At 33.1% G+C, this 23,764-nt stretch overlaps 1 protein-coding gene across 5 annotated transcripts in view; it reads right to left on the bottom strand.

Annotated features, from left to right (window-relative positions):
- Positions 1–23,764, bottom strand: part of LOC135140256 (potassium voltage-gated channel subfamily H member 6-like) — a 262,036-nt gene that overhangs the window by 191,665 nt on the left and 46,607 nt on the right. For all 5 annotated transcript variants that reach the window (XM_064070741.1, XM_064070737.1, XM_064070740.1 and 2 more), the window contains one exon: positions 2,078–2,308. In XM_064070741.1, coding sequence (XP_063926811.1) covers positions 2,078–2,308 — 231 coding nt within the window. The remainder of the gene's footprint in view (positions 1–2,077; positions 2,309–23,764) is intronic.

Below are 23,764 nucleotides of genomic sequence, written 5' to 3' on the forward strand. Positions count from 1 at the left end.
TGAAAATGTCTAAAAGTTTCTAAAGTTTCAAAAAGGATTCAAATATGTCAAGATTCTAAAGGTTCTAGAAAGATTCTAGAAGGTTTAATTATAAAGATATTAAAATTCTTAAACTTCCGAAGTCTTAAAATCTCCAGAGATTCTTTGGATATTAGAAATTCTAGAGATGCTTGGAACTTATGTGTTCCAAAGAGTCTAGAATTTGTATTGTTTCTAACGATTACAAAAATTCGGAAAATTCGAAAGATTTAAGAGGCTTCAAAAACTTCAAAGAGACTTCAGATTTTCTGAAAACCAGTAAAATCCTATAAATTAGAAAGATTAATTAGAATCCAAATTGTAAAAATCTTTAAGAATTCTAAATACACAAAAGATTCTAACTTTCTAAATATAAAAAAGATACAAAAAATCTTAAAGATCCTGACATTACCAAAGGATCCCAAGAATTGAAAAGCCTAAAAGTCCTAGAAATTCTAGAAATTATAAACATTCTAGAACATCGTAGCGATTCTAAAATTACCAAAAATTGAAAAGGCGCTAAAAACTAAAACCTTAAGGACTCTAATAAAACATGATAAAATCTCTTAAGGTTTAAAAAATCTTTAAAATTCTAGAGGTCCTCTAGATCTAAAACTTCTTCAGATGCTGAGGTACCTAGAAATGCTGGAAATTTAAAAGTTCTAAAGATTCTAAACGTTCTACATATAACGATAAAAAGATTCTAAAGATGCCGAAGATTTTAAAGATTCTGAAAGTTCAAAGGATTCTAAAGGCTCTATCCTAGAGATTCTACGGATTCTACGGATTCGAGAGATTCAAGAGATTCGGGAGATTCGGGAAAATCGAGAGATTCTAGACTCTCCAGAGATTCTAAAGATTCTAAAGGTTCTAGAAATTCTAAATATTTCAAAGTTCAAAATTTCAAAAGTTCAAAAGCTTGAACTTTCAAAAGATCCTAAAAATCCTAAAGATTCCAAAGATTCAAACGTTTCAAAGATTTCAAAAATCTAAAAGTTCTAGGGATTTTAAAATTGTAAAGATATTAAAATCATTAAATATCCGAAGTCTTAAAAGTTGCAGAGATCTTTTGGATACTATAAATCCTAGAGATACTGGAAATTGAATTGTTCTAAAGATTCTAGAATTTCTATGGTTTCTAACGATTAGAAAGATTCGAAAAATTCTAAATATTTAATTGATTTCAAAACTCTCAAAGACTTAGGTATTCTGAAAGACTTTATAATCCTATAAATTAGAATGTTGAATAAGAATCCAAACTGTAAACACACTAAAGACTCTAAACGCACAAAAAATTCTAAAATTCTAAATATGTATAAGAAAGATCTAAAAAAATCTTAAAGATGAAATGGAAAACCTAGAACGGATTTGGAAGTATTTCATTCTTCGATTTCCAAATTCTTTCATCATTCGTCTACGAACTTGGCGACATAAACAACTGTATCAATTTCATGAGATGGACATTGGAGTGTCGATGACTAAAGACACATACTGCGAATTTTATTTTTTGGGTCTAAACCATACTTGATAGTAAGGACACTTTGGACATACTAGAACATACAATAAAGACTCGATAAAATTCCACTACACTCCACCCACCTTATACAATAATAAAAGCGCAAAAAATAGAATACCAAATGAAAATCTCAAAGTCTAGATAGATACCGCCAAAACTGTTGAAGTAAAGTTAGGTTAGGTAGCTGTCAGTTTATTTGTTTTGTTTTCCCCCTTTCTTTTGACGTTTCTGGTGCGCCATCTCGTGACAACGAAATTCGCGAATTAAAACAATTCCGTCTCTTAACAAAAATAATCCTCCGACTTAATCTTAGCTTTGACACACGAAGCGCATCAAATTGATGATTATTGCCCCACTATTACAACTTCAATAAACGAAAACCGCCTCCTCGACCCAAACCTCAAACCTGCCGCTGTCCCCAGCCCCCGTCCCAGTTAATAAACCCAAAAACGCAAATACTTAAACACTCGCGTTTGTTTATCATGCGCAAAATAGCGCCGAAAATACGCGGCTTTGTTTTGGCGGTTGCGCAAGCCCACGTACCGTCCTTCCTGTAGTAGAGGATCTCGGCGTGCTTCTCGACGCCCTCCTGCAGGGCGTCCCGCAGGCTGCCGACGGCCTGCTGGGAGGTCAGGGGGCCGCAGAGGAAGTCGCACCCGGCCGGCCGCTGCATCACCTCGGCCCTCGAGTAGCCGGTCAGCCGGCAGAAGCCGTCCGAGCAGTAGATTATGTGGCATTGTCCCTCGCGGCTGTTGGCCACCAAAAATGAACGATCTGAAAAAGAAGAAATCGTTGTTTATAATCCTCTTCATAGACAGTGCTGGGCAGTATCTAGATACTTGTATCTAAATAAAGTATCTAGATACATTTTTGGGTATCTAGTATCTGTACCTAGATAAAATCGAATTTAAGCACAAAATATCTGTATCTAGATACAAAATTAATGGCGGAGATACAGATAAATTTTTTTGTTTCACTTTTTTTTCAGTAGTTATTAGTTGAGTTATACTAGTACTCGTAGTAATTTTTGATACTTCATGTTGGTGATTTTGGTCACATAAACAAAAATAGAGGTAAGAGGTCCACTAATATAATAGTGTTCTGTCATGGAAATTTTCATATTTTAAATACCATCATTTCCTACATTGTAGCTTTCAACACTTATACATCTTTAAATATAATCCTGAGGGGTAATAAATCTAAGCCATGGTAAGATGGTATTTTACAAACCATAAACCACAATTCACTATTCACTGCGTTTTATGCTTGTCGGGGCAATGCATTTTATCTGTGTACCTGAGCAACTTGGGTTCGGTGGGCCCGCTGGTTGTTTTTGTGTTACTAATAGAGAGCGGATTTATAAGCACAAAAAAATTAATAATAAGGGCTTAAATAAGCATAACATTTTCAATAAAAAAGTTTTATTTTAAGCAAAAAAGCATTAAAAACATAATCGTATTACAAATCAAAGAACACTTCTTAGAACTTTGTATAAAATATTATTACAATAATCCTAGACTTTATATTTTACACACGTATTTCAGTTTTCTTTAAAACAATTTATGATTGTAATATGTTCCAAGTTGTCCACTGTAAAATTTTTTCGCCGATCATTTAAAATGTGTTTAAAATTGGAGAATGTGCGTTGAATATCCACACTCGTTGGCGCAAATTTGAATTTTGCAACTAATGTTGAATCTAACTCCAAATTTTCCACCTTCTGGCCTTGTAAAACACGAGCAACGTCGGAAAGAACACCGAAACCTGCATTTTTATTTAACACTTCGTCAAGTTTTTGAGATACTCTAGTACCAATATCACCCCTTACTGCGTTTGCTTGTTGTTTAAATTCTTTCACTAAGTTTATGGCATCTACCAACAACATGTTGGGTTTTTCTAACTTTTCTATTACCTCACATACGAATTGATAATTGCTTCTTAGAAAAGCTAGACCTTGTCGCAAATCTTTGTTTTCCAAAATATTTATGCAATCTTTAATCGATTGAGAAGAATCTTCGCTAAACTCCGTAACTACTTCCTCAAATTCTTTGATATATTTGTCATAATAAAATGTGGCCTGTAACCATGTTCCCCACCTCGTTATAATCGGCTCTGAGGGCAATGGTATGTCTGGAAATTTTTCCTTAAAATGTTGCACTCTTAGTGGGGCTTTAACAAAAATCTTTTTACCATTTGCCACTAATTTATTAACAGTAGGAAACTGCAAACGTATTCCTTCAGCCACTCTGTTTAAACCGTGGGCAATGCAAGTAGAGTGAATTAAATTGGGGTACAATATTTTTAGATTATTCCCTGCTTTCAACATATAACGAGCTGCATCCGAGATCATCAATAAAATTTTATTGGCAAAAATAGTAACGTAAGACTGTCATTTACAAATCTGGTAATCGTATTGCCATTAGTTTTATCTAACATTTTCAAACTTACTACATACCTTCGACTAGGGAAATTTTCATTTAAGATTCTAACAATTAAATTTGCCACGTATCTTCCACAACTATCGGTTGTTTCATCGACAGCGAACCATAAATAATTATCTCCAATGCGATGTTTAATTTCGTTGTAAACTTGCTGAAACACTGGGCCTACATAATTTTTTCGGAGAGTACTTTCAACCGGAATATGTCGATTGCAGTGTTTTTCAAGGAATTCTTGAAGAGGGCCTTTCTCCAATTTATTTAAAGGTATATTGGACTGGATCATCATTTTACATAAATCGAAATTAAACTGAAACTGCTCATCTTTTGTGGAAGTAGATGCAACAGATTCATGTATGGTCTGCTGTTTAATTTTAGAAACTTCAAACATTTTCTTCCTTTCTACATGAAGAGTCGTTCTGACATGTTGCGTCACGTTATATTTTTTATCACTTTGAATCTAAAACAACGTACATATACAGGATTAACAAAGGAAAATAGATAAAAAAAAATTAGTGGGCTTACGGTTTTCACGCAAGCTCTGCAGAATATTTTGTTGTTTTCTAATTTTAATTCTGGAAAATCCCTTATCCACTCACCCGGCGTCGATTTTACTTTCGGAATTCTTTTAAAATATTAGTAATATTACCAAAACGAACTCAACATGTAACAAGGGAGAACCACGTATAACACTGTACTACGACAGATGCGATACTGATGGTTGTGAAATAAACGGTTCATTTACTTAAAAGTTTCCACTAGAAAAATTTTAAGATAGGTAGTTGGGTACAATAATCCTTTTTTCTAGAAAATCTTCAACGGTCTTGCCGCAAAATGCCGAAAAAGAACATCTGGTTAAAAGCTTTAATTCATTATCAACGGAAGTAAGGATTTAAAGTCATAAAATCTATGGAGTATTTTTCGAATCTTATAATAAAATTTTATTACCCAAACGACCGGAACCTATTCACAGAAAGGGTCCTGAGTAAGTGTACTTCAATGGTCAAGTCCAGGTAAAATGCATACGATACGATACGGCTAACTAACAAGTATTTGTCATCCCGACAAGGCCGGCATTTGAACAAAATATGCATTAAAACTCATATTCGTCGAAAAAAGCATTAAATAAGCATATAAGTTTTAATATGCATAAAATTGAAAAAAAAGCAAATAAGCATAAAAAAAATGTGTCAAATGACTCCAAATTGTATCATAGTTACAGATATAAAAAAGTTTTCAAGTGCTTACATTTTTCACAAAAAGCATTAAACCTAGAAATCCGCTCTCTAATTATTAAATAAGAGTAATTTTAATAGTAAAAATATTTGTTTAAGGTATGTTATTACTTTTAGAAAATAATAATCGCGTGTTACATAATGATTAATTTTTTCAATTAGCACAAATTAGTTTTGTAATCGACTAATCTAATGTTCAATACATACATTTCTCTCGCATAAATCGCATATTTGTTACTGTTTTATATCTTTATTTTTCAGACAGTCAGTTGCCACATGTGTCATTTCTTCACTTTTTCATTGTTGGACCTAACGCGAAGCGGGCTTGGCAGGTCTGTTTTGCCCTAGAATGTGCCTATTATTTTTAGGTGTAAATCTTGGGCAATAAAATTAATATTTGGACCACCCTCGGTAGAATAATTTATCGTGATATATTCTCAGAAATCGTGAAACAAGATTAAAATAAAATGAGTTTCAACAAAAATCTGAAAATTTCAAGTTGCACTCTGGTGATTCCGGCCTGCCGGGCAGCCTTTGATCCTATAAGGGGTTTAAATACCTTTCTAAGAAATTGTACTTATTTTGCCTTAAACGGAACCAACAATTCTTCCTAAAATGTATATACCTGCCGCACCGGGATAGACGATTACCGGACGTGGTCATAAAAACATTATAAGCCGATATTGAAAAATAAAGATTTATGACAAGTTGCCAACAACAGACCTTCAGCACAGAATAATCATTTCCCGTATTCTTTTGAAATATTAATTTTAATGCTGGAGATAATTATTAGATATACTCAAACACAATTTGGACACCGTGGTATGGGAATAAAAACAAAAAAAATATTCTTTTTAAGCGTACGTAATAAATAAGTATTACACAATTTGCGACACATCAAACATCGAAGCGATGGGCTATTTGCAGGAAAAAAGAAAAGATTTTTCAGTCTTGAATAAGTATGCTATAGTAAAATGTTTATTTTTTAAATTTAATACCACAATCCCTTCTTCTGCACCTGTGGAACGGGTGTTTAGTAGCGGAAACCAAATTCTGACAGCAAGAAGAAATGATTTAGGTGACGATACGTTCGAAATGTTGTTAATTTTAAAAAATTCATTAAACAATACATGAACATTTTTCAGTTATTTTATTCGCCAAAGCTTCAATAAGTATCTGTTTTCTTGTATCTGTTATCTAGATACATTTCAAAAAAATCTGTCCCCAACACTGTTCATAGATTTCAGCTGAATTGTGAATTGTACATACTTTGCCAGTGACGTTATTATTGGCGGAAGGTCCATCTGGAAGTCTGGGTGGACATGTTCTTGTTCCAGACCAGAGGTATCAAGACTTAGGTTTTCTGTGTTTTATACTATTGCGTCACATTTGAGGATAAAATAAATTTACTTAGGGTTTGAAGGCATTCAGTTTTAACTTTGTCAGTTTCATAATTTGCGCTTGTCATCTAATTAGTATGTATATAGTTAATAGAAATACAATTAAAAAATATCAGTACTGGAACGAGGAAACCAGTACAAACACATTTAATTTTGTTAGATCTTCGGGAGTACTTTTTAAGCGTTAGAGGTTATATATTTTTTAATACATCGAGATTCTCACAAGATGCGTTGGAAAATATTTTCAGTCAAATAAGATTGTGATTTCAGTTTAGGTCACTTCTTAAAAATCGAAGAGAAGAAGAAAAAACTTAAACGATGTGTGAAATGATAAATTTTTGTAGAAAAATATAGATTTTGCAATTAAACTCCGCCCCTCTAGCTGACAACGAATAAAAAATTCATCACAAAGGAGATAGGGGCGGGTGGGTCGGGCCTAATTATTGGCTTCTTTTTCTTAATACACATATACCTATTTTTAACATCCAACCACCATTTGATATATTAAGTAAAATGCATTTTATAGCAAATAGTGTCACAAAAAAAATACGATTAGCGTCTTTTACATATAATAACATATAATAATAATTAACTCCGCCCAGTTATCCCGCTTTCATTTTAGTGATTCATTGTATCAGAATGAAAGGTGGATTTTGTACTGATGAACAGAAAAAAAAATCGTTAAAATTAGAATAGGGCGGGTGGGCGGGGCTACTATTTGCTAAAATACGAACGACTGATTTTAGCAAGTAACACCCTCTTAAAAAATACAGAGCGGGAGGACGGGGCAATCATTTGCCAAGATAAGACTGACAATATATGGAGTAGTCATTGGAATGAAGAGGGGGTGGGTGGGCGGGGCTACTGCTTGCCTAGAAAAGACTCTGCAAGAATAAGTTAAACTTAGCCCCGCCCACCCACCCGTTTTTTTTTTTCTTCTGAAATAAGAAATGCATTTTTATAGCAAATACTTAGTACTTATAACAAAAAATACGATTATCGTTCTTTCTTCCCTTTTTAACAGCCCAGGTTTTATTAGTTTCTTGCCACTTTATAGAAGAACATATAATTAACTCCGCCCACTTACCCCGGCTTCATTTTAGTGATTCATTGTATCTGAATGAAAGGTGGATTTTATACTGATGAACAGAAATAAAATCGTTAAAATGAGAATAGGGTGGGTGGGGCTAGCACCTCCTAAGATAAAACTCATTTTGGCAAATAACACTCTCTAAAAAAATAGGGGGCGGGTCACTTGACAAGTTAAATCTGAACAAAATTAAGAGTAGTCACTGAAATGAAGAGGGGGTGGGTGGGCGGGGCTACTGCTTGCTTATAAGACTCTCTAAGAATAAGTTAAACTTAGCCCCGCCCACCCACCCGTTCTTTTTTCTTTTGAAATAAGAAATGCATTTTTAGAGCAAATAGTGTAATAAAAAAATAGGATTACTGTTTTCTTTTTTTTTTTTAACAGCCCAGGCTCCATTAGTTTCTTATCACTTTACAGAAGAACATATAATAACTCCGCCCACTTACTCCGCCTTCGTTTTAGTGATTCATTGTATCTGAATAAAAGATGGATTTTATACTGATAAACAGAAATAAACTCGTTAAAATCAGAATAGGGCGGGTGGGCGGGGCTACTATTTGCTAAGATACGAACTACTGATTATAGCAAGTAACACCCTCTTAAAAAATATAAGGCGGGTGGACGGGGCTATCACTTGCCAATTAAGACTGACAATATTTAGAGTAGTCATTGGAATAAAGAGGGGGTGGGTGGGCGGGGCTACAGCTTGTTTATAAGACTGCAAGAGTAAGTTCAACTTAGCCCCGCCCACCCACACATTCTTTTTTCTTCTGAAATAAGAAATGCATTTTTATAGCAAATAGTGTAATAAAAAAATAGGATTAGCGTTTTCTTTTTTTCTTTTTAACAACCCAGGCTCCATTAGTTTCTTGCCATTTTACAAAGAAAATACAATAACTCCGCCCACTTACTCCGCCTTCGTTTTAGTGATTCATTGTATCTGAATGAAAGGTGAATTTTATACTGATAAACAGAAATAAAATAGCTAAAATGAGAATAGGGCGGGTGAGCAGGCCTACTATTTGCTAAGGTACGAACGACTGATTTTAACAAGTAACACTCTCTTAAAAAATATAGGGTGGGTGGGCGGGGCTATCACTTGCCAAGATAAGACTGACCATATTTAGAGTAGTCACTGGAATAAAGAGGGGGTGGGTGGGCGGGGGATACTGCTTACTTATAAGACTCTGTGAGAATAAGTTTAATTTAGTCCCGCCCACCCACCCGTTCTTTTTTCTTCTGAAATAAGAACTGCATTTTTATAGCAAATAGTGTAATATTTAAAAAAACAGAATTAGCGTTTTCTTTTTCTCTTTTTAACAATCCAGGCTCCATTAGTTTCTTGCCACTTTACAGAAGAACATACAATAACTCCGCCCACTTACTCCGCCTTCGTTTTAGTAATTCATTGTATCTGAATGAAAGGTGGATTTTATACAGATAAACAGAAATAAAATCGCTAAAATGAGAATAGGGCGGGTGAGCAGGCCTACTATTTGCTAAGGTACGAACGACTGATTTTAACAAGTAACACTCTCTTAAAAAATATAGGGTGGGTGGCCGGGGTTATCACTTGCCAAGATAAGACTGACAATATTTAGAATAGTTATTGGAATAAAGAGGGGGTGGGTGGGTGGGGCTACTGCTTGCTTATAAAAGACTGTAAGAATAAGTTAAACTTTGCCCCGCCCACCCACCCGTTCTTTTTTTCTTCTGAAATAAGAAATGCATTTTTATAGCACATAGTATAACAAAAAAATACGATTATCGTTCTTTCCTCCATTTTTAACAGCCCAGGTTTTATTAGTTTCTTGCCACTTACCCCACCTTTATTTTAGTGATTCATTGTATCTGAATGAAAGGTGGATTTTATACTGATGAACTGAAATGAAATCGTTAAAATGGGAACAGGGCGGGTGGAGCTAGTACTTGCTAAGATAAAACTTATTTTGGCAAATAACACTTAAAAAAAAAATAGAGGGCGAGTGGGTGGGGTTATAACTTGCCAAGTTAAAACTGAACAATATTTAGAGTAGTCACTGAAATGAAGAGGGGGTGGGTGGGCGGAGCCACTGCTTGCTTATAAGACTCTGTGAGAAAAAGATTAAATTTAGCCCCGCCCACCCACCCGTTCTTTTTTCTTCTGAAATAAGAAATGTATTTTTATAACAAATAGTGTAATGAAAAAAATAAAATTAGCGTTTTTTTTTCTCTTTTTGACAGCCCAGGCTCCATTAGTTTCTTTCCACTTTACAGAAGAACATATAACTCCACCCACTTACTCCGCCTTCATTTTAGTAATTCATTGTATCGGAATCAAAGGTGGATTTTATACTGAAAAACAGAAACAAAATCGTTAAACTCTGTAAAACATAGAAGCCTGGTGGGCGGGACTATCATTTGTAAGACTGAACAATATTTAGAGTAGTCACTGGAATGAAGAGGGGGTGGGTGGGCGGGGCTACTGCTTACTTATAAAAGTCTCTGAAAGAAAAGGTTAAGCTTTTTGTTTTAAGTATCGTGTTGTTGAAAGAAAACTACACATGTTAAGAAAAAAAAGTCAAAAATTAAGCCCCACCCACCCGCCCCTATCTCAATTGTGATGAACTTTTTATTCGTTATGAGATCGGGGGCGGAGCTTAACTGCAAAGTCCATATGTTTGAGGTATGATCGTAATGCAGAAAATAGACTATTTTGAGAAAAAATAGGCAATAAATATTCTTATTCTCTCAAAAGCAAAAGGAGATACAAAGAAAATAAAATATACAAAAATTAAAATTTTAATATTCACAACTTGTCGGTAGATTTGGCTATACTACTGACGCAGCCGGACATAATTCTAACCTCAAATTGACGATTTAATATTCAAAGTATTTTATTGTTGAAAGAAGGTTTTTTCTTCCGTAATTTTTCTAATTTGACATATAATCCCTGAAATTAACAAAATTATGCCTTTGGTGCCAATTTCAATGAAAAATTTTCGAAAAAAGAACTGTGGAATTTAATTAGACCTTATCGTACGAACAGAGCCCCACAATACGTGGCTGACGAAACATCGAAAGAGCTTGATCATGAAGTTCTCAGATTACCCCCATACCATTGTCAATGCAATCCTATTGAAATGGCGTTTATGAGAATTTCAGCAATAAGCATATAAACTCGCGACCTAAATCTGCACATAAACTAACAACTTTATGCCCTCTCTAGACTTATTTCGTTAACATTTAATAATGCTGATTTTCAAAGTGATTGACGAAAAATAATAACGTGCCAATCATTCATGAAGTATCCGTAATACTAATAATCATAATAATAATTGGCGACAGATTGGGAGAGCGATGAAGTGGTGCTTGGACTTTGGACGAGGCACCGGGTTAATATATACGGTTATGGGCCATCTGTTGTTTGGCTGCGTCGTTATCGGCCCGTCATTCCCCGCTCCTGGGCCCGATTTAGAGGAGATAGCAGATTTAAGCTTCCCGGAAAATTTTAACAAATTTCCCGTTGAGCTGCTTAATTAAATTCCTCTCGTGAGAAGAGAGGCGCTCAAATATGCCCAAACTTGTTAGTTTAGGGCGGTCGATAAGGTTCCCGACCCACATACTTCCCCGAACGCCGTTTCTGTATCCACTTAAATTTCGGTTGTCTAAGGCCCGGATTGTATGCAAAATGTATATTCCTTAAAATGCAAGGCCACTTTTTCAAAAAATTATCTTTCATTTTTTGTTCCTTCGTTTTTCGAGTTTTCAACTTCTGAATTTTTCAATTTATGGATTTTGCAATTTTTCCGTTCAGTTTTTTAGTTTCTTTATTTCTACTATTTTTCAATTTTTCGATGTTCTGATTTTATAAGTTTTGGTTTTGGTTTTTGGAATAAAAAATTCATTACAATTGAGAAGGGGTGGGTGGGTGGGGCTTACATTTTGTCCATTTTTTCTTAATATACGAAGTATTCTTTTCCCAACAAGAAAAAATTGGTCGACAGTTATTTCGACAGATCTTCCCTCCCTTCTGAAGTACAATCCAACAAATATTGCTTCTCTGAAAAATTATAAAATTTGATTTTTCGGAATTTTACTTTTTCGTGATAAACTCTTTGGAGTAGAAACAATATAGTGTCATTGAAAAAAAGAGAATTTTACCAGAATTTACAATATGAAATATAACGATTTTACAATTAAGCTCAGACAACGAATGAAAAATTCATCACAATTGAGATTATATAAAACATAAGCCCCACCCACCCACCCTATCTTAATTGTGACGGTTTTTCTTTATTCGTCCTTAGTCAAGGAGGGCGCACCTTAATTGCAAAATCCGTATTTTTCTACGAAAATTGCCATGTGAAACATGTTCTTCAGTTGCTCAGAGAAAACTATATGCATTAAGTAATAAAAAAACAAATATATAAGCCCCACCCCGATCTCAGTTCTTAATCGTGATGAATTTTCCATTGGTTGTCAGACTGAGGGGCGAAGCGTAATTACAAAATCCATATTTCCTGTTTTAAATACGTTTTAAGATTCCTTTTGCGAAAAGAAGACTACGAACATTAAGTAAAAAAGGCAAAATATAAGCCCCGCCCACCCACCCTGTCTCAATTGTGATGACCTTCTTTATTCATCGTGAGTCAAGAGGGTGGAGCTTAAAAGCCTTCATTCTCTACAAGAAATTATCATGTAAAACATGTTTTTGAGCATCGTGTTGTTAAAAAAATGCTATGCATATTAAGTAAAAAATAAAGCCAAAAAATAAGTTCTACTCGAACCCATCTCAACAAAAAAAAAAACTTTAATAAATTCATGGATAAACGATTATCTTGAACTTATTTCAATTGACGAAAACGTTTTTTTGCTTCTTTATAATATTAAAAAAAATTATTTTGCGATTTTCGTTTCTGTGATAACAATGGATAACAGAAAAAAGAAAAGAGTGTTCCTACAAACACAAAGTTATTAAAAATAAATCAAGTTACAATTTCTTGTCAATTTTTTTACAACATTGATCTTGATATATGTATTAATACACTCGTGTTGTAACTTTTCGATTTAATTTTTAATTTTATTAGTGCAATCACTGCTTATAAATTATCATGACATAATTAAACAATATTTAAACATAATTAATATTATTTATAATACTGAAATATGATAAACATTAATATATTATACTTCAACGAAAAACCGTTTTCCTAGAAACGCGAAGTTATTAAAAACAAATCAGTGTGTCTAAACATTGTTAAATTAACCCCGAAAATGTGCAATTTCCAAAACAAAGTATGAAAAATAAGTCACTGTCACGAGAGCTACTTGAGCAAAGGTCACATTTTTTGGCCCCTTGTGTTCAGTTTAGATTTCGGTCTGATGGCAGCAACATCGGAGCTCCGGTTTGGCTTAAACTTAGGGCTGTTTTAGCGAATTTCTAATTTATTGTTAATGAATATTAGTGAAAATGTGTTGTGTTAGTGCTGTGAACACGATAGATGGATATTTTTCCGAAAAGGACCGAAAAGGGGGTAAGTACCACTTCAGTTTTAATTTATCGGGTTTCGTGATTCGTTTACTCGATAACATTTAAATTTTGGGTAAATTTTCGAAACGATTGAAGTTGGTCGGTCAACGATATAAATTTTGACAATATAATTAAATAATTTTTTACATTAAAAAAACCGTGGGGACCCCCGAGAATGTTCACATTTAAAAAAAATGCTCAAAGGTTATTTCAACAGAAGTGCAGTCAAATAAATTCCACTTTTTCAAAAAATTATAGGAGTATATTTTTGCAATTTTTGTTTTCTGATAACTTCTACAAAACAAAATCCAGTGGCTTAAACAACGGTACCACAGCTTTTTTGACTCAAATTTTTCAGTTCTTCAATCTTTCAATTTTGGTTCCTTCGTTTTTCGAGTTTTTAACTTCTGAATTTTTCAATTTATGGATTTTGCAATTTTTCTGTTCAGTTTTTTATTTTCTTTATTTCTACTATGTTTCAATTTTTCGATGTTCCGATTTTATAATTTTTGGTTTTGGTTTTTGGAATAAAAAATTCATTACAATTGAGAAGGGGTGGGTGGGTGGGGCTTATATTTTGTCCATTTAGTCTTAATATAGAGAGTCTTCTTTTCCCAACAAGAAAAAATTGGTCGACAGTGATTTTGACAGAACTTCCCTCGCTTCTGAAGTGCAATCCAACAAATACTGCTTCTCTGAAAAATTATAAAATTTGATTTTGCGGAGTTTTACTTTTTCGTAATAACCTCTGTGGAGTAAAAACAATATAGTGTAGTTGAAAAAAAGAAGGTTTCACCCCAGTTTACAATAAGAAATTGTTTGGCTTAAAATTAGGGCTAGTGCTGTGAACACGAGAGATGGCTATTTTTCCGAAAAGGACCGAAAACGGGGTCCATGACTGGTTTACTCAATATTGTTTAAATTTTAGGGAAATTTTCGAAACGATTTAAGTTGGTCGGTCACCGCTATAAATTTTCACAATATAATTAAATACTTTTTTTGCAATTTTTGTTTTCTGATGACCTTTATGAAATAAAATCTAGTGGCGTAAATAACGGCTCGATTTTTTCAGTTTTTCCATGCTTTTGTTCTTTAATTTTTCGATTTCGAATTTTTCGAGTTTTCAACTTTTGAATTTTTTTCAATATTTTGTTTTCTTTATTTTTACAATTGTTCAATGTTCCGTTTTATAATTTTTTGTTTTTTTAATTTTCGTCAGTTTTTCTATTTGCAATTTTTCATTTTTCTGTTTTTTTTTTCTTCAATTTTAAGATATCTCTTCGAGTTTTCATTTTTAAATTTTCCAGTTTTTCGATTTGAAATTTCACGAGTTTTGAATTTTTAATTTTTTGATTTTTACATTTTTCAATTTTTCATTTTTTCAATTTTACGAGAAAGTACAAAAGCCCAAAGAAGAATAAATAAATAAAAAAATAACAAAGATTAAGCCCCACCCACCCGTCCCGAGTTTAATTGTAACATCAAAATTTCTCTAGACAGTTTTACCCCTTTAAAAACATACTTCATATGGTAATTTCTTGGAGAGAAATGAGCATTTTATAACTAAGCTCCACCATTCAACTCACGATGAATAAAAAATTCGTCACAATTGAGAAGGGGTGGGCGGGCGGGGTTTATATTTTGTCCATTTTTTCTTAATATGCGAAGTCTTCTTTTCCCATCAAGACTACAACATGTTTATCTCAATTTTCAACATTTTAAATTTCTTGTTGTGTAAAGAAGGCTACGTATGACAAAAAAAGTAAATAAATCTGTCATAAAATCGAAAGAATTGAAAAATCAAACATTTGAAGTATCACAAAATGAACGAAAAAGGAAAGAAAAATCGACAAACTGAATAAAGTCAAGAAAATGAAAATTAAAAAAAATTTATTAGTGAAATCAATTAGTGCAATCACTGCTTATAAATTATCATGACATTATTAAACAATATTTAACATAATTAATATTATTTATTACACTGAAATATGATAAACATTAATATATTATACTTCAACCGAAAACCGTTTTCCTAGAAACACGAAGTTATTAAAAACAAATCAGTGTGTTTAAACATTGTTAAATTAACCCCGAAAATGTGCAATTTCCCGGACAAAGTATGAAAAATAATGCACTGTCACGAAAGCTACCTGAGCAAAGGTCACATTTTTCGGTCCCTTGTGTTCAGTTTAGATTTCGGTCTGATGGCAGGAACATCGGAGCGCCGGTTTGGCTTAAAATTAGGGCTCTTTTCGCGAATTTCTAATTCATTATTAATAAATATTAGTGAAAATGTATTGTGTTAGTGCTGTGAACACGAAAGATAGATATTTTTCCGAAAAGGACGGAAAATGGGGTAAGTACGGCTTCAGTTTTAATTTATCGGGTTCCGTGATTCGTTTAATCGATAGTGTTTAAATTTTGGGGAAATTTTCGAAACGATTGAAGTTGGTCGCTCAACGCTATAAATTTTGACAATATAATTAAATATTTTTTTTTGCATTTAAAAAATACCGTGGTCATCCCCGAGAAGGTTTCACATTAAAAATGCCCAAATCTTATTTCAACAAAAGTGCAGCCAAATAAATCCCACTTTTTAAAAAAATTATAGGAGTATTTTTTGCAATTTTTGTTTTCTGATAACTTCTACAAAATAAAATCCAGTGGTGTAAACAACGGTACCACAGCTTTTTTGACTCGAATTTTTCAGTTCTTCAATCTTTCATTTTTTGTTCCTTCGTTTTTCAAGTTTTCAACTTCTGAATTTTTCAATTTATGGATTTTGCAATTTTTTCTTTCAGTTTTTTAGTTTCTTTATGTTCCGATTTTATAATTTTTGGTTTTGGTTTTTGGAATAAAAAATTCATTACGATTGAGAAGGGGTGGGTGGGTGGGGCTTATATTTTGTCCATTTTTCTTAATATGCGAAGTCTCCTTTTCCCAACACGAAAAAATTGGTCGACAGTGATTTTGACAGAACTTCCCTTCCTTCTGAAGTACAATCCAACAAATACTGCTTCTCTGAAAAATTATAAAATTTGATTTTTCGGAATTTTACTTTTTCGTGATTGACCCTTTGGAGTAGAAACAATATAGTGTCAATGAAAAAAAGAAAGTTTTACCAGAGTTTACAATATGAAATATAACGATTTTACAATTAAGCTCACACAGCGAATGAAAAATTCATCACAATTGAGATTATACAAAAAATAAGCCCCACCCACCCACCCTATCTCAATTGTGACGATTTTTCTTTATTCGTCGTTAGTCAAAGGGGGCGGAGCTTAATTGCAAAATGCGTATTTTTCTACAAGAATTGCCATGTGAAACATGTTTTTCAGTTGCTCAGAGAAAACTATATGTATCGAGTAAAAAAAAACAAAAATATAAACTCCTCCCCGATCTCAGTTCTTAATCGTGATGAATTTTCCATTGGTTGTCAGACTGAGGGGCGGAGCGTAATTACAAAATCCATATTTCCTGTTTTAAACACGTTTTAAGATTCCTGTTGCGAAAAGAAGACTACGAACATTAAGAAAAAAAGGCAAAATGTAAGCCCCGCCCACCCACCCTGTCTCAATTGTGATGACTTTCTTTATTCATCGTGAACCAAGTGGACCTTAAAATCCTTCTTTCTCTACAAGAAATTATCATGTAAAACATGGTTTTGAATATCATGTTGTTCAAAAAAAGCTATGTATATTAAGTAAAAACTAAAGCCAAAAAATAAGTTCCACTCAAACCCATCTCAACAAAAAAAAACTTTAATAAATTCATGGATAAACGATTATCTTGAACTTATTTCAACTGACGAAAAAGTTTTCTTGCGTCTTTATAATATTAAAAAAAAACATGTTGGGATTCTCGTTTCTGTTATAACAATGGATAACAGAAAAAAGAAAAGAGTGTTCCTACAAACACGAAGTTATTAAAAACAAATCAAGTTACAATTTCTTGTCAATTTTTTTACAACATTGATCTTGATATATGTATAAATACACTCGTGTTGTAACTTTTCGTTAATTTTTAATTTTATTACTGCAATCACTGCTTATAAATTATCATGACCTTATTAAACAATATTTAAACATAATTAATATTATTTATAATACTGAAATATGATAAAGACTAATATATTATACTTCAACCGAAAACCGTTTTCTTAGAAACACGAAGTTGTTAAAAACAAATCAGTGTGTTTAAACATTTTTAAATTAACCCGGAAAATGTGCAATTTTCCGGACAAAGTGTGAAAAATAATTCACTGCCACATTCATTGTGTTCAGTTTAGATTTCGGTCTTATGGCAGCAACATCGGAGCTCCGGTTTGGCTTAAAATCAGGGATCTTTTCACGAATTTCCAATTTATTATTGATAAATATTAGTGAAAATGTGTTGTGTTAGTGCTGTGAACACGAAAGATGTATATTTTTCCGAAAAAGACCGAAAACGGGGTAAGTACGACTACAATTTTAATTTATCGGGTTCCGTGATTCGTTTACTCGATAGTGTTTTAATTTTTGGGAAATTTTCGAAACGATTGAAGTTGGTCGGTCAACGCTATATATTTTCACAATATAATTAATTAAAAAAAAAAAACCGTAGGGACCCCCGAGAAGGCTTCACTTTAAAAAACGGTTTCAACAGAAGTGCAGCCAAATAAATCCCACTTTTTAAAAAAATTATAGGAGTATTTTTTGCAATTTTTGTTTTCTGATAACTTCTACAAAATAAAATCCAGTGGTGTAAACAACGGTACCACAGCTTTGTTGACTCGAGTTTTTCAGTTCTTCAATCTTTCATTTTTTGTTCCTTCGTTTTTCCAGTTTTAAACTTTGAATATTTCAATTTATGGATTTTGCAATTTTTCCGTTCAGTTTTTTATTTTCTTTATTTCTACTATTTTTCAATTTTTCGATGTTCCGATTTTATAATTTTCGGTTTTGGTTTTTGGAATAGAAAATTCATTACGATTGAGAAGGGGTGGGTGGGTGGGGCTTATATTTTGTCCACTTTTTCTTAATATAGGAAGTGTTCTTTTACCAACAAGAAAAAATTGGTCGAAAGTTATTTCGTCAGAACTTCCCTCACGTCTGAAGTACAATCCAACAAATATTGTATCTCTGAAAAATTATAAAATTTGATTTTCCGGAATTTTACTTTTTCGTGATAAACCCTTTGCAGTAGAAACAATATAGTGTCATTGAAAAAATAGAAAGTTTTACCAGAATTTACAATATGAAATATAACGATTTTACAATTAAGCTCAGACAACGAATGAAAAATTCATCACAATTGAGATTATACAAAACATAAGCCCCACCCACCCACCCTATCTCAATTGTGACGCTTTTTCTTTATTCGTAGTTAGTCAAGGGAGGCGGAGCTTAATTGTAAAATCCGTATTTCTCTACAAGAATTGCGATATGAAACATGTTTTTCAGTTGTTCAGAGAAAACTATATGTATCGAGTAAAAAAAAACAAAAATATAAACTCCTCCCCGATCTCAGTTCTTAATCGTGATGAATTTTCCATTGGTTGTCAGACTGAGGAGAGGAACGTAATTACAAAATCCATATTTCCTGTTTTAAACACGTTTTAAGTTTCCTGTTGCGAAAAGAAGACTACGAACATTAAGAAAAAAAAGGCAAAATATAAGCCCCGCCCACCCACCCTATCTCAATTGTGATGACTTTCTATATTCATCGTGAACCAAGAGGGTGGACCTTAAAATCCTTCTTTCTCTACAAGAAATTATTATGTAAAACATGGTTTTGAGTATCGTGTTGTTCAAAGAATACAATGTATATTAAGTAAAAATAAAGCCAAAGAATAAGCTCCACTGAAACCTGAAATTTCAGGAGTTTTGAATTTTTAATTTTTTGATTTTTACATTTTTCAATTTTTCATTTTTTCAATTTTACGAGAAAGTACAAAAGTCCAACGAAGAGTAAATAAATAAAAAATGACAAAGATTAAGCCCCACCCACCCGCCCCAAACTCAATTGTGATGAGCTCTTCATTCCTAATCTGACCTAGGGGCGGAGTTTAAGTGTAACATCAAAATTTCTCTAGAAAATTTTACCCCTTTAGAAACATACTTCATATAGTAATTTCTTGGAGAAAAATTTTATAACTAAGCTCCACCTTTCAACTCACTATAAATAAAAAATTCGTCACAATTGAGAAGGGGTGGGTGGGCGGGGTTTATATTTTGTCCCTTTTTTCTAAATATATGAAGTCTTCTTTTCCCATCAAGAAACTGAAAACAGGTTTATCTCAATTGCCAACATTTTAAATTTCTTGTTGTGTAAAAAAGGCTTCGTATGACAAAGAAGCAAATAAATCTGTTAAAAAATCGAAAGAATTGAAAAATCAAACATTTGAAGAATCACAAAATAAACGAAAAAGGAAAGAAAAAACGACAAACTGAATAAAGTCAAGAAAATGAAAATTAAAAAGATTTTATTAGTGAAATCAATTAGTGCAATCACTGCTTATAAATTATCATGACATTATTAAACAATATTTAACATAATTAATATTATTTATTACACTGAAATATGATAAACATTAATATATTATACTTCAACCGAAAACCGTTTTCCTAGAAACACGAAGTTATTAAAAACAAATCAGTGTGTTTAAACATTGTTAAATTAACCCCGAAAATGTGCAATTTCCCGGACAAAGTATGAAAAATAATGCACTGTCACGAAAGCTACCTGAGCAAAGGTCACATTTTTCGGTCCCTTGTGTTCAGTTTAGATTTCGGTCTGATGGCAGGAACATCGGAGCGCCGGTTTGGCTTAAAATTAGGGCTCTTTTCGCGAATTTCTAATTCATTATTAATAAATATTAGTGAAAATGTATTGTGTTAGTGCTGTGAACACGAAAGATAGATATTTTTCCGAAAAGGACGGAAAATGGGGTAAGTACGGCTTCAGTTTTAATTTATCGGGTTCCGTGATTCGTTTAATCGATAGTGTTTAAATTTTGGGGAAATTTTCGAAACGATTGAAGTTGGTCGCTCAACGCTATAAATTTTGACAATATAATTAAATATTTTTTTTTGCATTTAAAAAATACCGTGGTCATCCCCGAGAAGGTTTCACATTAAAAATGCCCAAATCTTATTTCAACAAAAGTGCAGCCAAATAAATCCCACTTTTTAAAAAAATTATAGGAGTATTTTTTGCAATTTTTGTTTTCTGATAACTTCTACAAAATAAAATCCAGTGGTGTAAACAACGGTACCACAGCTTTTTTGACTCGAATTTTTCAGTTCTTCAATCTTTCATTTTTTGTTCCTTCGTTTTTCAAGTTTTCAACTTCTGAATTTTTCAATTTATGGATTTTGCAATTTTTTCTTTCAGTTTTTTAGTTTCTTTATGTTCCGATTTTATAATTTTTGGTTTTGGTTTTTGGAATAAAAAATTCATTACGATTGAGAAGGGGTGGGTGGGTGGGGCTTATATTTTGTCCATTTTTCTTAATATGCGAAGTCTCCTTTTCCCAACACGAAAAAATTGGTCGACAGTGATTTTGACAGAACTTCCCTTCCTTCTGAAGTACAATCCAACAAATACTGCTTCTCTGAAAAATTATAAAATTTGATTTTTCGGAATTTTACTTTTTCGTGATTGACCCTTTGGAGTAGAAACAATATAGTGTCAATGAAAAAAAGAAAGTTTTACCAGAGTTTACAATATGAAATATAACGATTTTACAATTAAGCTCACACAGCGAATGAAAAATTCATCACAATTGAGATTATACAAAAAATAAGCCCCACCCACCCACCCTATCTCAATTGTGACGATTTTTCTTTATTCGTCGTTAGTCAAAGGGGGCGGAGCTTAATTGCAAAATCCGTATTTTTCTACAAGAATTGCCATGTGAAACATGTTTTTCAGTTGCTCAGAGAAAACTATATGTATCAAGTAAAAAAAAAAACAAAAATATAAGCCCCACCCCGATCTCAGTTCTTAATCGTGATGAATTTTCCATTGGTTGTCAGACTGAGGAGAGGAGCGTAATTACAAAATCCATATTTCCTGTTTTAAACACGTTTTAAGTTTCCTGTTGCGAAAAGAAGACTACGAACTTTAAGAAAAAAAGGCAAAATATAAGCCCCGCCCACCCACCCTGTCTCAATTGTGATGACTTTCTTTATTCATCGTGAACCAAGAGGGTGGACCTTAAAATCCTTCTTTCTCTACAAGAAATTATTACGTAAAACATGGTTTTGAGTATCGTGTTGTTCAAAGAATACAATGTACATTAAGTAAAAATAAAGCCAAAGAATAAGCTCCACTCAAACCCATCTCAACAAAAAAAAACTTTAATAAATTCATGGATAAACGATTATCTTGAACTTATTTCAATTGACGAAAACGTTTTTTTGCGATTTTCGTTTTTGTGATAACAATGGATAACAGAAAAAAAAGAGTGTTCCTACAAACACGAAGTTATTAAAAACAAATCAAGTTACAATTTCTTGTCAATTTTTTTACAACATTGATCTTGATATATGTATAAATACACTCGTGTTGTAACTTTTCGTTGATTTTTAATTTTATTACTGCAATCACTGCTTATAAATTATCATGACCTTATTAAACAATATTTAAACATAATTAATATTATTTATAATACTGAAATATGATAAAGATTAATATATTATACTTCAACCGAAAACCGTTTTCTTAGAAACACGAAGTTATTAAAAACAAATCAGTGTGTTTTTAAACATTGTTAAATTAACCCCGAAAATGTGCAATTTCCCGGACAAAGTATGAAAAATAATTCACTGTCACGAGAGCTACCTGAGCAAAGGTCACATTTTTCAGACCCTTGTGTTCAGTTTAGATTTCGGTCTGATGACAGCAACATCGGAGCTCCGGTTTGGCTTAAAATTAGGGCTATTTTCGCGAATTTCTAGTTTATTATTAATAAATATTAGTGAAAATGTGTTGTTTTAGTGCTGTGAACACGAAAGATGGATATTTTGGCGAAAATGACCGAAAACGGGGCAAGTACGACTTCAGTTTTAATTTATCGGGTTCCGTGATTCGTTTACTTGATAGTGTATCTGTCAGTCTGTCAAAAATCGAAAGAATTGAAAAAGAAAACATTTGAAGAACCACAAAATGAACGAATAAGGAAAGAAAAATCGATAAACTGAATAAAATCAAGAAAATGAAAATTAAAAAATCGGGAAAATGAAAAGCAAAAATAAAGATCTTGACAATTGAGGAAACAAAAAATTGAAAAATCGAAAAATTAAAAATTGAGGAACTAAAGACGCGAAAAATTAAAAATTATAATATCGAAAAATTGCAAAATTGAAAAATTTTAAAACGAAAAATTCAAGAAACGATAAACTGCAGGAAAATCATCAAATACCATAATGTCAAGCTTTCACTAACACCTTGCGTTCCCGGATTAGATTGTGACATGAAAAATAAACACTTACAACAAAACGCTTACAGTGTTTACAAACACAGAATTTTAAAGTACGCCTTCGGCGTGTGCCAGAGCTCCGACCTAAATCCAATACTGCGATCCGCCAAAAACACGACCCTTAACAAATAGCGCCTCCACATTTCCCAACTAATTAAGTCAAGACCGAGTTATTAGCGCGTCGTATTAGGTCATGGAACAAAATTAGGTCGGCTTTAGCGGAAATAAGCTAAATCGTAAGCAGCATGATGAAACTGACCAGAAAAATTTCGTAAATACTCGTCTTGTTTGTGGCGCTTTTGACAGTTGTAAAAACAAGAGACGAGGGAAATTATTCGCTCGAGGACGTATTGGATACACGATGCGAGGCGTCGAGTCGAAACATTTCAAAACGGTCGAGCTTGACGAGAGTAGGTAGCGGAAGCTCCGGTTTTCGTAAAGTCGGGGCTTTGAAGACAAAATAAACAACCACAGCGAAATTAAAAAATCTTACGCTTTGTTCACATTCGAGCCGCTGCGGCAGATGTTCCAAAGTTTCCACCGCGGCCAGTTTATAAAGACGTTTCCGGATCTACTAAAATTTTATTTAGAGAGTCTGCGAACTTTATAAATTGATCGCAAACGTTCCTGTTGGAAGATGTTAAAAGTAAAAAGAAATCTTTGAGACGGTCGGAGTGTCGGGTAAATACGTGACGTGTGTTTAGACAATGGAAAAGGTTTATCTGACAGACGAGAAAGAGCTTTGTAAAAGTTATATTGAATTGCTACAATGTGGGAGTTTTGGGAAGAAGTTATTTTGAGATTGGTCGAATGAGGATGGGAAAATTGTGACGGTTGTGGATGGGGAAAGAGCGTTAACCTGGACGAAGGTCCGCGAAGGTCGGAAGTCATAAACTGTTTCTATTTCAAAACTACATTAATTTTTCTATAAACCTAGAGAAAACATGTTTTCAAGTGTACGCGTTTGTAGCAATTTTATATTTTTAGGTGCGATTATTTCGGTAGTTTCGCCAACAAACGAAAAATTTATTTAATTTACTGATTACGCTTTATCAGCTTGTTCCATTTTTTAAAACACTCCCCTCCCCA

Source organism: Zophobas morio, unplaced genomic scaffold, assembly GCF_036711695.1.
Source record: "Zophobas morio isolate AGI-343-1 ecotype UQ-CSIRO unplaced genomic scaffold, CSIRO_AGI_Zmor_V1 ptg000038l, whole genome shotgun sequence".
NCBI lineage: Eukaryota > Metazoa > Arthropoda > Insecta > Coleoptera > Tenebrionidae > Zophobas > Zophobas morio.